This window comes from Halteromyces radiatus (genome assembly GCF_025201355.1).
Source record: "Halteromyces radiatus strain CBS 162.75 chromosome Unknown BX664scaffold_3, whole genome shotgun sequence".
NCBI lineage: Eukaryota > Fungi > Mucoromycota > Mucoromycetes > Mucorales > Cunninghamellaceae > Halteromyces > Halteromyces radiatus.
In genome coordinates, this window is record NW_026251689.1 from 2,611,984 (window position 1) to 2,625,404 (window position 13,421).

Sequence of the window (13,421 nt, forward strand, 5' to 3'; positions counted from 1 at the left end):
AAAGAAAAAAAAAATGTCATATGAGTATAATATCAAAAGATTTTTTCTTTTTTTTTTTATTTTTCAAAAATAATCAATATAAAATAATTCTATATATAAAAGGGAATCAATGGCGAATACATCCACCAGGTAATAAATAATTAAACTTCTTTCCATTTGATAATACATAATCAGGTAATCCACCACCAGTCAAAAGTTTTGGTACATTTCCCATTTTATTGATTAAATCCTTGTAAGTGTAAGCTTCAGGCGGATATCCAAATATGTCACCTCCATCACAAATCACTTTTTGAATACGATCCAATTCTAAAAGTGATGGATCCCTGACTCGGTCCGCATGAGAATAACTTTGCATTTTGAATTGGAAATCCGTCAATTCTTTAAAACAAAAAGAGCAATGCCATCCTAAAAAATAATAATCAATAATCAATAAGTTTTATATATATATATATATATATATATATATATTATATATTACCTGCATCAGCTAACATAAGAGGAGTAATTTGATAATGTCCATATTGAGTACTATCTGGATCATATCTTTCAATATGAGCACGCCAAGAACCATAATCCACAAAAAATTCAAAAGAATATAAATAATTTCGTAATTGAAGATGAAGTGCTCTTGGTACACCTTGACATTGTGTAATTAATTGAAGAGTTTTTCCACGAATAATTTCATCCACATCTGACATAATCACCCAATCATCCTTTGCTACACCTAAATCTTTAAATACTTGATTCATTTCATGTCGCATAGCATTTTCATTATAAAAAGGTGTTTCTCCATCCGGTAGAGTACCCTGTTGATAAATAACTTTGTGATAAATCTTGTCCTTAGCAAAAAGAAATCGTTCTTGATTTTCTAAAAATGTCAATGGTTTAGTGGCACCAGTAAAAGTAGAGTTTGATTCCAAAATGATGAAGTGATCTACTACATCCCATAATTCATGAAGTCGTATTTCTAAAAGGTCGAGTTCTACACTAAATATAACAGCATCATATACTTTTGGTTTTGGTTGATTTTTATCTTCAATAAACGTCCATCCATTCAATTCACATAATTCCTTCATAGGTACTTCATTCGCATAAAAATGACGTTGATAATCAAAACTTTGACTTTCTTTATCCCAAATAGGTCGAGTATAATAACCAAGGTCTGTTACTAATCCAGGTGAACGATAAAGTATGCCTAAAGTAGACAATGCAAAGAATAAAAGTGTAAATAATATACAATATCTTTGTTTTTGATTCATAACAAAAGTAGAAACAAAGAAGAAAAAAAAAATTATACTAAAAAAAAAAAAAATTGATGAACTTAACAGTTTTAAGAACCGAAAAACAAGACTTAGTATCACTAAATGAAGGGGAAAAAAAAAAAGGTGAAACGACACTCTAAAATTCAACGTGATTCATATACCGAAGGTGGCACACCGTGAAAAAGATAAAAATAAATTCGAAATGTCGATCTTGTCATTGGCTTAAATTATCTGGCTTAAATTACTTCTCTATTTTCTTTTTTCTATTTTCTTTCTTTCTTTCTCTTATTTTTTTTTTATTTTTTTTTATTTTTTTTTATACGTATATATATGGCCTATTATTCAGCTCATGACAATGACTTTCGACAAGGTCCTTCTAACCATTATGCACCACCACCACCATTACCTCAACATTATGATACATATGCCATGAACGATGTTCATTCACATCAAGAAAAAGACTACTATGAACCTGACCAAATGTACTCAGCCTATCAAAATAAAACACCTATGACGCAACCACAAGGTTATCAATATCTGGATGATCCTTATCATCAACCTGATCCTTATGACTATGATGAAAAGAAAAGACGATCATGTTGTGATATTCTCTGTTGTGGATGTTGTACTTGTTGTCCTCGCTGGGCTAGATATTGTTCTTGTGTTTTCTTATTATTGATCATTGCTCTTGGGATTGTTATTGGTGTCTTGGCTGCTATTTTCAAGAAACCATCTATTGACTTTGGTGGTATTCAAGGTGAACCTCAATTCAATTTAACTGGAACAACTGCAAATATCGCTTTCAATGTCAATTTTACTGTGAATAATCCAAATATCGAAAGTGTTACTTTTAAAAATATTGAAGCAAAGGTAAATAATAATAATAATAATAATAATAATAATAATTAGGATTATTCATCTACTATCTTCTTCTTTTTTTAAAATATATATATATATATATATAAATAGGTTTATTATCCAAATGTAAATGGTTTGGACTTATCTCATTACTCTATTGGGGGTGGCAATAAATCAGATGTTCATATCAGTTCCAATGCGAATACAACCATTATGTTTCCGTTATCCCTTCAACTTGATGCAGCTAGTGAAAATACTCGAGCCATCCTTAGCGATATTACTCAAAAGTGTGGTATTGGTGGTGGTACTCCTCAAGATATTACTATCAATTATGATATTATTCCAAACATCAATATTATTGGTATTCCAATTACATTTACTGTTTCTAGTCATAGTTCATTTGCTTGTCCTTCGGTAAGAAAAAGAAAAAGAAAAAAAAATCTTCTCTATTTTTTTTAATCCATTTCTTCTTTTTTTCTTTTATATATTGTAGAGTATTGCCAATGGTATGAACGGGATTCTCGGAACTTTGGGTAGTTTACTTGGATCTGGTACTTTACCTTCTGGTGGTTTAAATAGTCTGACATCTTTACTTGGTTCAAATGGTATACCACTTCCTACTGGTCTTTAGTTTATTAGTATATAGATTATTGTATTTTTAGATTTATTTTTTTTTTTTTTTGTGTATAAATAAAAATATGTCATAGTCAGGGGAAGAAACAAAAAAGGAAACACCGGGAATTGAAATAAAAACCAGTATGAAGAAGTTTGGTTGGGTCAAACCCCTATCATTTTTTTTTTTTTTTTGTTTCTCTTTCTTTTTTTTTTTTAATAGACGCGACCCAAATGAAACCACTTTATTCTTTTTCTCTATTATCTTCTACTTTTATAAAACGTACGCCATTCTTTTATTCAACAACGCGTACAATGTCAACACATACTCATTTGACTGATGAATGTGTCTTTTGCAAGATCATCAAGTAAGACTTTTCATACTATATCCCTTTATATATATTAACCTTTCTATTGTTTTTTTTTTTTTTTCATAAGAGGTGACATTCCTTCTTTCAAACTAGTGGAAACAGATAAATGGTAAATATCGATATATAATTTTTATCAAATGTCCTTATTAAAGAACAACTTACACTTTTTTTTTTAGTTATTCATTTATTGATATTGAACCTTTAAGTGATGGGCATTCGGTAAATACTTTATATGTTCATAAAGAAACAAGAAACTAACATATATATTATTTAAATCAAAAAAATATTATTCAAGCTGGTGATTCCAAAATGTAAGTTAGTTCCTCTCTCCATTCATGCGACTCTTGACTAAAACCTTTTTTTAAAAAATAGATCATGCTGAATTTATGCATCAACTTCCTGATGAATATTTGACTGATATTCTTCCAATTGCCAAACAAATAGCAAAAGCCGCCAAATTTGAACAATATAACGTACTTCAGGTAAAACAACAATCAAAAAAAAAAAAAAAATTATATAAAATTTATATATTTTTCAATCTTATAGAATAATGGAAAACGGGCAAATCAGGTAAAACCATAACTGAAACAGAATATTCTTATTACTTACTATATATATATTATTATTATTATTAGGCTGTTCCTCATGTTCATTTTCATGTCATCAATAAACCGAATGCAACTACTGGTGTGGGACTTACTTGGAAACCTATCAATACCAGTATGGATTCTATCAAAGCTCATTACGAAGAAATCAAAAAGAACTTGTAATCAATTAATATGTATCGTTTTTTAAAGTTTCAGATTGTTCATGCTTGTCGGGGGTTTGATTTATTTGAAATAAAAAAGTTTTCTTTTTTTTTTATCATCATTATTTATTATTTATCCTTTACCAAAATGTTGTTTTTACAAAAATTTCGTTTACCATTAAAGAATGTTTATTCACAATTAAATAGATATCATTTAATTTCTTCTCGACAACATATCATCCATTCATCACGTCCTCTTTATCGAATACCTAAAACAACTAACATCATCAAATCATCAATTCAACAAAAACGTACATTTGTTTGGTGGCGAATTCCAGTAGCATTGATGATGGCCAGTCCAAAACAAAGAAAATTTGCATTGATTAGCACGATTGTTGGTACTTCATTTCTTGGATTTCTTTTTGGACCCATGTCATTCTTGGTCATCAGCGGATTATTGGGTGGAGTAGCATGGCGAATTTGGCGACAAACAACAGAATGGTGGAAATACCTTCCTTCTAATTTGATGAACAATCATTCATTGTATTCGATGATCCGATCTCAAGTAGGACAACATCGTGCTGAAGATCAAGTACGTGATCAAACTATTCAACGTATCAGAGAATGGGGAAAAACAGATCAAGGAAGACGGATTCTTTTGGATGATTTTAATGTGGATCATATAGATCAATTGATTTTTTTACCCACTCATTCACATGCCACCTATACCTTGGTTGAATCCATCAATGCCAATCAATTTACACAAAAACAAGTGGATATTCAATTCTTAATAGAAGAATCACAAGATATGGGTGGATGTATGGTCAGTGCCAAAGCATGGATTGATAGTGATACTGGTAAAGTGACTTTAAAAGATATTAAATTATCTTCTCCTGATTGGTCTTTGGATAAACATGTACCATTAAAACAAAATAATAATAATAATGATAGAGTGATTGAAGGTGAATTTAAAGATATTTTTTAAATAATAAAGGTCTTCATTTCCTTTTTCGTCCATAGAGTTGAGTTTTGTGGCTTATGGTACAAATTGATCTTTGTGGAACCCATTTGATTGGGCGAAATTTTTTTTTTTTCTCTCTCTTTCTTTTTGCCCTTCTGGACCTTTCTTTTTATATATCTCGGGTCTGTTTTCCCTTTTTCCACCTTTTTCTCTTTTTTTCTTTTTTTTTTTTTTTAATACTCCCTCCAAATAAAATAAAAAAAAAAAGACCATGTTCCCTTCATTCCTCTAATTCTATCACACACACACAAGACATATACACACTTTTATACATTATTTTCCTTTTAGTTACTATTTTATAGAACTCACTTTTTTTATTTTATACAAACTTATTTTGAAAACAGGCGTTTTTTGTACATATACACTCCTCTTTTCTTCTTTTTCTTTTTTTATATCATTCTTTTTTTCTCATCTTTTTTTTTTTTCTTATCACTTTTTTTTTCGTTATGGAGTCTATCGATAAACGTGTAAAACACCACCAAAAAAAATCAATACATTCTACTCCTATTTCACCACCACCTTCACCACTTGACACGACTCGCGGCAAAAATGTTACTATTGACGATGAAGGTTTCATTAGTGTTACAAACGATAAACGACGTTGGACTGACTCTAAACGAAAAACTAGTAAAACATCTGATGATCCTTTTGCTGGTATGAAAACTTGTATCAACTATCAACAAGAAATTGAACGACTCAAGGCTTTAGTACCCAAAGTGGATGTGAAAAAACGTTCTTCTCAACGACCTACATCTATAACAACCATATCACCACGTCTTATTCCTACTTCTTCTGTCAACATTTCTTCTTCTTCATCACATACCTCTTCATCATCATCTGCATCCTCTTGTGTTTCACTCTCATCAGCATCATCTGCAACCAATTCACCACCTCCTATCAATAATACTCTTTCGAATTCATCGTCATTATCAGATCATGATACTTATTGGCAATCTTCACCATTGGAAAAAGATTCTAATATCATTGATCGTACAACATCTTCTCTTCATAAACCTTCATTGGACAAACAATCCGTCATCACTGATGAAGAAAAAGCAAGATTCTTGGAATTTATGCGTAATTGGACTGGTGGTTTGAATGGATGGAATGATCATGTTACCGAAAAGAATGCTTTGTGGCGACAACGACGTACTACACCATTATCTACTAGATCTGAACCTTCTTCACCTCGTCATGAGTCTCTGCATCAACCATATCACCCATTTGTTTCTTATCATTTACAACAATCTCATTATTTACCTACTATATCACGACAACAACATTTGTATCCTACTATGCATCAACAATATCATTTATCACATCAACCATCTATGGAATGTATGACCCCTTCTTCTTCTGTTGGTACTATTGGGGATCGTCATTATTCTTTTCAAGGTCGGGTGGGCTCTGATCAGGTGTTACGTTCAAGATCCTCCAATCCTTTTGGTGTCTCCGTCATGTGAATGTCACTTTTTCTATAGTCCTCATCCTCTTTTATTTACTTCTCCTCCTCAATAACTTCTTTTACTTATTTACTATTTATATATTTCATATTATCATTTTTTTTTTTTTTTACTTTATACATCCTTTTACTTTTTATTCCGAAATGTACACACTCATATTTTTTTTATTTTATTTTTTTTTTTTGGTTAGCAAACTCTATATTTTTGTTTCTCATTCCCCCTCTCTACTTCCCCCTTCTACTGTTTTACCTTATTCTTTTATCATTCATTCTTTGTTTCTTCATACAAAGGTGATTTTTAGTAGTTGATACTTTTTTTTATATATATATAAACCCAAAGAAATAAAGATTCTACATATATCAAGCTTTTTTTTTTTTGTGTGCCTCTTTCTTTATGATCAACTGAACAGTCTATATATATATAAAAAAAAAAATGAATATCCATTTATAAAATTATTAAAAAAAAAGTTTAATTGATTATATATAATTGTAAAAAAACTAGATTATTTCTATATGTTATTTTCCTCTATCCTAAAGATCCTCTGTAAAATTAGCAGGAAAGCTTCCAGTTCTTGATCCAATTTGTCCATGCCACCAGCTATTACGATCTTCTGTAGAAAGGATCACCGTGATATGTTCGCCTTTTTGGAATGCCAGATCCCCTTGTTCCTGTCCGTTGAAATCATATTTTGCTACCACAACGCACGTCTTGTTAGTATATTTGTGATGATTGCTGGGTAATGGCGGTAATTCTGTTGGTGATGATGGTGTCAATGTTTGTCGAAATGGATTAGATGACGATTGATTGATTTGATCTCCAGTGGTGATCGTCAGTGAGGGTTGTGAATTTCTATGGGTGACCATACTTGATTCATACGAAGGAGGAGATGGATGTGTATATTTAGGTGGCATTGAATCTGCATCAGGGATTCTGGTATGTGGAGGTTCATATCTTCGTGGTTCTGGACGAGTGAGGCGTATGGATGGTGATTGATGCAGAGCTGATCGATGATACGATTGTTTTTCAAGAGGGTATCCATTGGGTGTCATGCCAGATTCTTGAGCTGAATAAAACAAGGCACCAGGGTCCGATTGTGGTGATGATGGTGGTGTAGACATTAATGAATGATCTATTATCGATTTGATAGGACCAAAAGTAATTCCAGGTTGAGGTCCAGTAGCACCAATGGAGTGTAAGATGTTGTAAATACCAGAAGCCATTTGAGGAGGAGGAACTGTACCGGTCAGAATTTCTCGTGCGCTAACAAATCGTCCATAAAAATTTGCATTTGTTTTGACCCTTTCAGAGATCTTGGATCCTTCAAAGGAATAACCTAAAAACAATGATAATCAGTCTCTCTGTAATAAAAAAAAAAAAAAAAAGATTTCTTATGTGTTTGAAATATACCTGCAAATAAACCTTTTGATGAACTATATAGTAGTAAACAAAGAGAGTGACCGAAAAAAAAAAAAAAAAAAGAGTGAATAACAAGGAAAATAAGATAAACCTTTTTTTGAAATAATATGTTTACCTATAAGAATAACTGGCAGCGAAATGATTCATGGTAGAGGTTGATGCAGCAATATCAGCAGATCTACCCAAGGGTCCAGCAGCTACAGACATATTGAGTCCTACTTGTAACTGTCCACCGGCGTCAAAGAAAGCTTTCACAGCACTACGGTAATTCAAGACTAGAATAGAATCAATGACTTCCCCACCAGCTTGATGACCAATTCCCTAATCATTCGAAAAAAAAAAAATCATCAGCATCATATTGAAACCTTTTTTTTTATGATCGACCATCTACTTACAACCGAAGTCATGGATACTCCAGATGGTGCAGACCAACCTAAAAAGAATGAAGATATATATATATATGTCAAACATTGAGGATAATCACTTTTATCTATTTAACTTACTTCCATCAGGTAATCTAATGTTTGATCAAAAAAAAAAAAAAAAAAAAAGAATATAAAAATCTATTTATTTGAAAGATGACTCACCTTGCAATAATAATACCCTTTCCACTTTTGTGAGAAAACATCAAACCTACACGATAAATTCGAATAAGTACAATTCCATGTGCTCTTGCTAAAACAGAAGGTGGAATCAATTTCTTGATATCTTGGCCTTTTCCAGGTTCTATAATACAAAAAAAAAAAAAAAGAATGAGATATTTTGTGCCTGTCACGATACTCTTTTTTTTTTTTCTTACCAGTGAAAGACGATAGAATATTTTCAGCTCTAAGTACATCCTCTAGAATGAAATCAGTAATAATGAGTAATGACTATAAGAAAAAAAAAAAAAAAGAGATAATAGGAACTTACTTTCTAAATCAGTTGTTCCGTGTGAGGGCATGTTTCTTAGACGTATGTTCTGTAAAAAAAAAAAGTGAAAGAAGAAAGCAAATGATAAAAAGTGAACATCAAAATTTGCAGGATTTTTTTAAAAAAAAAAATCAATGCTGAGTTTGTACTCTATTGCCAAGGCGACTAGGTCGTTCATGACATCTTCTAACAGAAAGTCTCACACGCTTGTACAAATAAAGCGATAACGGTCCGGAAAACATGCGCTTTCCTTTTGTAGTATGCAGTAGAGTGATTAAAAAAAAAGTTGGTCAACGCAGATCAGCCAATCATATGGACTCTTCCCTACTACCATTGAAAAAAAAAAAAAAAAAAAAAAAAAAAAAAAAAAAAACCTTTTAAACAGATCACATATAAATACTTTTGTAATCATTGATTCTTGAAATCACGTTCATCAACAACAAAAAAAAAAAAAAAAAAAAATAGGGGGATGTCAGCCAAGAGTTTTAGTATTAACGTAGAATACGCTAATGGCTTTCCTTTTTTGGCGAATGTCTATTCAATAAGCCTCATTTTCTCTACATTTCATCATAAAAATTAAGAAATAATATCATGAAATGTTTTATTTGTTAATAAATATAAAGTAAGAGATGATATATAAGCTACAAATAATAAGACTATAACATGAAGTACAATACTAATACAACACAGATTTTTGCTGTCATAAATAATACTAAAGGTTATCAGTATAATTCGCTGGGAAATGTCCTGTTCGTGATCCTATTTGTCCATGCCACCAACTTTGTCTGTCTTCTGTCCATTGAAGTACCGTGATATGGTCCCCTGCCTTGAATGCCAAGTCCCCTTGTTCTTGTCCATTGAAATCATATTTTGCAACCACAACAAATGCACCTTTTTTGTTGCTTTTATCGGTAGGCGAAGGTACATGATGTTGTGTATTAATCGCTGTATTTGATGATGATCCTGTGATGATTGGTGATGTAGGTGATAACGATACCGGTGATGATACTGCTCCTTCCATCAATGGTCGGTGTTGTCCAAATGGCTGCGGATGAAATTGTTGTTGCAGATGTGGTTGACTAGATGTTGAAACTAACGTGTTGATAGGTGGTTTATGGTCACTCATACCAGGAACTAATGCGACGGATGATGAAGATGGTAGATGTTGATGATTGTTCTCCACAGTATTGCCAACATTGCTGACACTTGGTACAACGCTGCTGGTACTTGGTTCATATGGAGGAGGAGGCTCCGCGTATTCGGACGATGAAGCTGCAGCATCAGGAATTCTTGTATGTGATGGTTGCCGATTGTAGTACTGACTGACGTCACTTTCACTATGACGAGGATTTGATTGTGGTGGATGACGGATCGATAATGACGGTTGTAAAGAGCAATGGCGATAAGGTGAATTCGAGTTTAGATGTTGTTGTTTTTCAATAGGGTATCCATTGGGAGTAGTGGACATGACTGGCGATGAAGCTGATGGTTCATGATCTGAATAGAATGAGCCACCAGAAGTCGAATGAGGCGACAGTGGTATTGATGATGTTGGCGGAATAAACGCAGGTTGCTTCTGTTGTTCTTTCTGCTGCTGCTGTTGTTGTTGTTGTTGTTGTTGTTGATGTTGTTGTTGCTGATGTATTACTGCTGATGATGGTGGTCTATATGGACTAAGAGCGGATGATTTGACAGGACCAAAGTTGATACCAGGTTGAGGACCAGCAGCACCAATTGAGTATAATATATCATAAAGACCAGAAGCCATTCGAGGAGGAGGAATTGCCCCTGTAAGGATTTCCTGTGCACTGATCTGTCGCCCATAAAAGCTAGCATTGGTTTTGGATCGTTCAGAGATCTTAGATCCTTCAAAAGAATAACCTAATAATAATAGTGATAATATAATATGGTAATCAGCCAATCATCCTGATTTATAAATAAATAAGTTTATATATACCTGCAAATAATCCTTTTGACGAACTATAATAAATAAAAAGAGAAAGAAAAAAAAAAAGAAGTATTATCAGATAAAGCAGGATGAAAGAATATATGCATTACCTATAAGCATAGGTAGCAGCGATATGTTTGAAACTGGAGGCAGAGGCAGCAAGATCAGCAGATCTACCCAAAGGCCCAGCAGCTACGGACATATTGATTCCCAATTGTATTTGTCCACCAGCATCAAAGAAGGCTTTCACAGCACCACGATAATTCAAAACGAGAATAGAATCAATGACTTCCCCACCAGCTTGATGACCAAATCCCTATAAAAAAAAAAAAAAGGTATTAATAACTAGCATTCGGTCTTTTACAATTATTTACGTACAACTGAAGTCATGGATACTCCAGACGGTGCTGACCAACCTAAAGAGGAGAAGTAAGAAAAATGTCAACAAAAGGATTGATTAGTCAGATACCCGAAGATAATAACATTCTAGACTTACTTCCATCAGGTAATCTAAAAACAAAAAGTCAAAAGTAAGTGTAATTAATATATATGTATAGATAGATAGATAGACACTATTCTTTTTTTTTTTTTTTTTTGTACCTTGCAATAATAATACCGTTTCCTCCTTTGGCAGAGATCAATAAACCCACACGATAAAGTCGAATAAATACAATTCCATGAGCACTTGCTAATATACTTGGTGGAATCAATTTCTTGATATCTTGACCTTTTCCTGGATCTATTGTATAAATATATTTATAAAATGAAAGGTTAAATCAGAGAATAGAATGAGTTAGTGTAGATTATCATATTTTACCAGTAAAAAAACTAAGAATGGATTCAGCTCTATGGACATCCTCTAATCAATAGGACAAAATAATGAGTCATAGGTGCAAAGAAAAAGTGATAAATAGATCAAACTTACTTTCCAAATCAGAAGTACCATAAAAAGACATACTTCAGCTAAAAAAGAAAAATGGAATAAGAACGAAAAAAAAAAAAAAAGAAAAGAAAAGAAAAAAAGGCGAAGGAAAGGAAAAGAGAAAGAAGAAAAAAAAAAAATAACCAACGCAGGATTCTTATACATCAGATGGGAGACGCTGAGTTTATTTATAAATATTGGTTCAAAGTGTACCCGCTGTGTTCTCCCTTCCATTTGATGTACCACATACGCATGTGTTATATATTTATTGTATACATATAAACATTGATAGAATAAAAATTTATTTTCTTATCAGCTTGAAATGATCATTTATTGTTAAGTGATCTATTACTTTTTATATATAAAGTGTGAAGTGATAGCTTTTTTTTTTTTTTTTTTTTTTTGATTTGATCAAATACTTTTGCTGTTTCATACTCTTTTCTTTGAATCTTCTTGGCATAGCTGTGGCTAGGGAATTCACCTTATTTGGTAACCCAGTAGATCCCCTCTCTCTCTCTCTCTCCCTCTCTCTCTTGTCTCTTTTTTTTTTTTTTACTCATTTTACCGATAATTTACCTCATTATGAAAATTAAAAGAACCATCCTCTCTATTATTAACTAAACTAAAGATTTTTTTTTCTGTATCATTGCAAACCATTGTGTAGTTGTTAGTAATGATCCTCAATCAATAAGGTGGATCTTTGTGATTCGGAGATTGAAGTCAGTAACATTCACAGAGTCTTGTTCCTTTTGATTTTTTTTTTATTATTTTTTATTCTTTCTTTATCTATCTTTCTTTCTCAAACTTATTACAAATATGGACGTTTGGAATAAGCTATGTATGCAAGCATTTGATGGAGATCAACAAGCTGATGAATTCATATTATTAATTCAACAATGTGGAAAGACGAGCTTGGAAGACCTGAGTTTCCAAGTGAAGATCGAAAGTTGCAATGAAAAGCAAGAACAACTGCTATTATCCCTTGGTTTTACTCCCATTGATGAACAAATTTATTCAATCACTGGCGAACAATGGAAAGCATTTGGTGAAGCAAAACGATTACAACGTAAGAAATGGCATGAAGCATTACAAAAACGGCTTGAGCAACATCTTCGGGAAGCCCTCGACCGAATTCAACAACCTTTGACTCTGACACATGTACAACGATTGGTCCTCGTACGCGAATTTTCCCGTAACCATATCAAGGATCCTGGGTCAGTTCCTTTCCTACGTGGTTTAGTGGGTTGTTTACGTGCACAATTGTATAAACGTAAACTGGTGGATTGGCAAGTGACAGAATATGTGATGACTCAAAATGGTGAAGAACCAATGATGGATTATATTCGATTGATAAGAGGTGTGTTAGGGATGAAACTGGTATTCAGAAAGCATGGCTCTCAAATTGATGATAGTTTGGAACATTTAGAGAAGATTCCTAGAAATGGTATGGTGACTTTGGATATGACAGCTACTTCTCATTTTGAACCAAGTCATACAACTGCTCCTGTTATTACTGCTGCTGCTGCTGCTACAGATGATGATAATTATATGATCTGGCGAATGAATCCTGATTTATCCGATGAACAACTGGCTGATATTTTGGAAAGTTTACCTCGACAGCAATGCAATCAAAATTACCCATTATCTCAAGTTACCCGTTCTACTTCTGCTCTCTTACCTTCAAGTCCTATATTACGATGGTTAACAAAGGTAATCCGAAGGTGTTTATCCATCTTTAGTATGTTTTAGTTAGTTTTCTTATATCATATTATATATATTGCGTGTGTATACCTATATCCATCTTTTAATCAGTTTTCTTATTATTATTATTATTATTTACTATGATCATTATATCTATTGAAAATAAATACTATTTTATTTTGTTTAT

General features: G+C 32.5%; 8 protein-coding genes across 8 annotated transcripts; 5 read left to right on the forward strand and 3 right to left on the reverse strand.

The window, feature by feature from the left end:
- Nucleotides 1-40: 40 nt before the first annotated feature.
- Nucleotides 41-1,305, reverse strand: BX664DRAFT_278482 (N-acetylglucosaminyltransferase-like protein). The gene is made up of 2 exons (XM_051541406.1): nucleotides 479-1,305; nucleotides 41-405 (listed from the first exon to the last, which is right to left on the reverse strand). The coding sequence occupies exons 1-2, from the start codon at nucleotides 1,257-1,259 to the stop codon at nucleotides 107-109; spliced, it is 1,080 nt and encodes a 359-aa protein (XP_051401929.1). The 5' UTR covers nucleotides 1,260-1,305; the 3' UTR covers nucleotides 41-106.
- A 246-nt stretch (nucleotides 1,306-1,551) lies between these two features.
- BX664DRAFT_329799 (uncharacterized protein) lies at nucleotides 1,552-2,949 on the forward strand. The gene is made up of 3 exons (XM_051544865.1): nucleotides 1,552-2,132; nucleotides 2,232-2,534; nucleotides 2,614-2,949. Exons 1-3 carry the CDS (start codon nucleotides 1,593-1,595, stop codon nucleotides 2,749-2,751), a joined length of 981 nt encoding a protein of 326 aa, XP_051401930.1. The 5' UTR covers nucleotides 1,552-1,592; the 3' UTR covers nucleotides 2,752-2,949.
- On the forward strand, nucleotides 2,904-3,970 carry BX664DRAFT_329803 (HIT-like protein). The gene is made up of 7 exons (XM_051544866.1): nucleotides 2,904-3,100; nucleotides 3,171-3,212; nucleotides 3,280-3,322; nucleotides 3,399-3,414; nucleotides 3,476-3,585; nucleotides 3,650-3,673; nucleotides 3,739-3,970. Exons 1-7 carry the CDS (start codon nucleotides 2,967-2,969, stop codon nucleotides 3,871-3,873), a joined length of 504 nt encoding a protein of 167 aa, XP_051401931.1. The 5' UTR covers nucleotides 2,904-2,966; the 3' UTR covers nucleotides 3,874-3,970.
- Nucleotides 3,971-4,194: 224 nt separating this feature from the next.
- On the forward strand, nucleotides 4,195-4,836 carry BX664DRAFT_372361 (uncharacterized protein; the record flags this gene model as incomplete). The annotated part of the gene is made up of 1 exon (XM_051548668.1): nucleotides 4,195-4,836. One exon carries the CDS (start codon nucleotides 4,198-4,200, stop codon nucleotides 4,834-4,836), a length of 639 nt encoding a protein of 212 aa, XP_051401932.1.
- A 433-nt stretch (nucleotides 4,837-5,269) lies between these two features.
- BX664DRAFT_329805 (uncharacterized protein) lies at nucleotides 5,270-6,568 on the forward strand. Its single transcript, XM_051544867.1, has one exon. It carries the CDS (start codon nucleotides 5,319-5,321, stop codon nucleotides 6,333-6,335), a length of 1,017 nt encoding a protein of 338 aa, XP_051401933.1. The 5' UTR covers nucleotides 5,270-5,318; the 3' UTR covers nucleotides 6,336-6,568.
- A 297-nt stretch (nucleotides 6,569-6,865) lies between these two features.
- On the reverse strand, nucleotides 6,866-8,694 carry BX664DRAFT_348699 (uncharacterized protein; the record flags this gene model as incomplete). The annotated part of the gene is made up of 8 exons (XM_051547580.1): nucleotides 6,866-7,668; nucleotides 7,743-7,765; nucleotides 7,867-8,072; nucleotides 8,147-8,184; nucleotides 8,255-8,268; nucleotides 8,339-8,477; nucleotides 8,551-8,592; nucleotides 8,664-8,694. The coding sequence occupies 8 exons, from the start codon at nucleotides 8,692-8,694 to the stop codon at nucleotides 6,866-6,868; spliced, it is 1,296 nt and encodes a 431-aa protein (XP_051401934.1).
- Nucleotides 8,695-9,239: 545 nt separating this feature from the next.
- Nucleotides 9,240-11,617, reverse strand: BX664DRAFT_329818 (uncharacterized protein). The gene is made up of 8 exons (XM_051544868.1): nucleotides 11,537-11,617; nucleotides 11,429-11,470; nucleotides 11,212-11,350; nucleotides 11,108-11,121; nucleotides 10,990-11,027; nucleotides 10,722-10,927; nucleotides 10,621-10,643; nucleotides 9,240-10,544 (listed from the first exon to the last, which is right to left on the reverse strand). The coding sequence occupies exons 1-8, from the start codon at nucleotides 11,565-11,567 to the stop codon at nucleotides 9,376-9,378; spliced, it is 1,662 nt and encodes a 553-aa protein (XP_051401935.1). The 5' UTR covers nucleotides 11,568-11,617; the 3' UTR covers nucleotides 9,240-9,375.
- Nucleotides 11,618-12,323: 706 nt separating this feature from the next.
- BX664DRAFT_329820 (uncharacterized protein) lies at nucleotides 12,324-13,420 on the forward strand. Its single transcript, XM_051544869.1, has one exon. It carries the CDS (start codon nucleotides 12,350-12,352, stop codon nucleotides 13,280-13,282), a length of 933 nt encoding a protein of 310 aa, XP_051401936.1. The 5' UTR covers nucleotides 12,324-12,349; the 3' UTR covers nucleotides 13,283-13,420.
- Nucleotide 13,421: the final 1 nt, after the last annotated feature.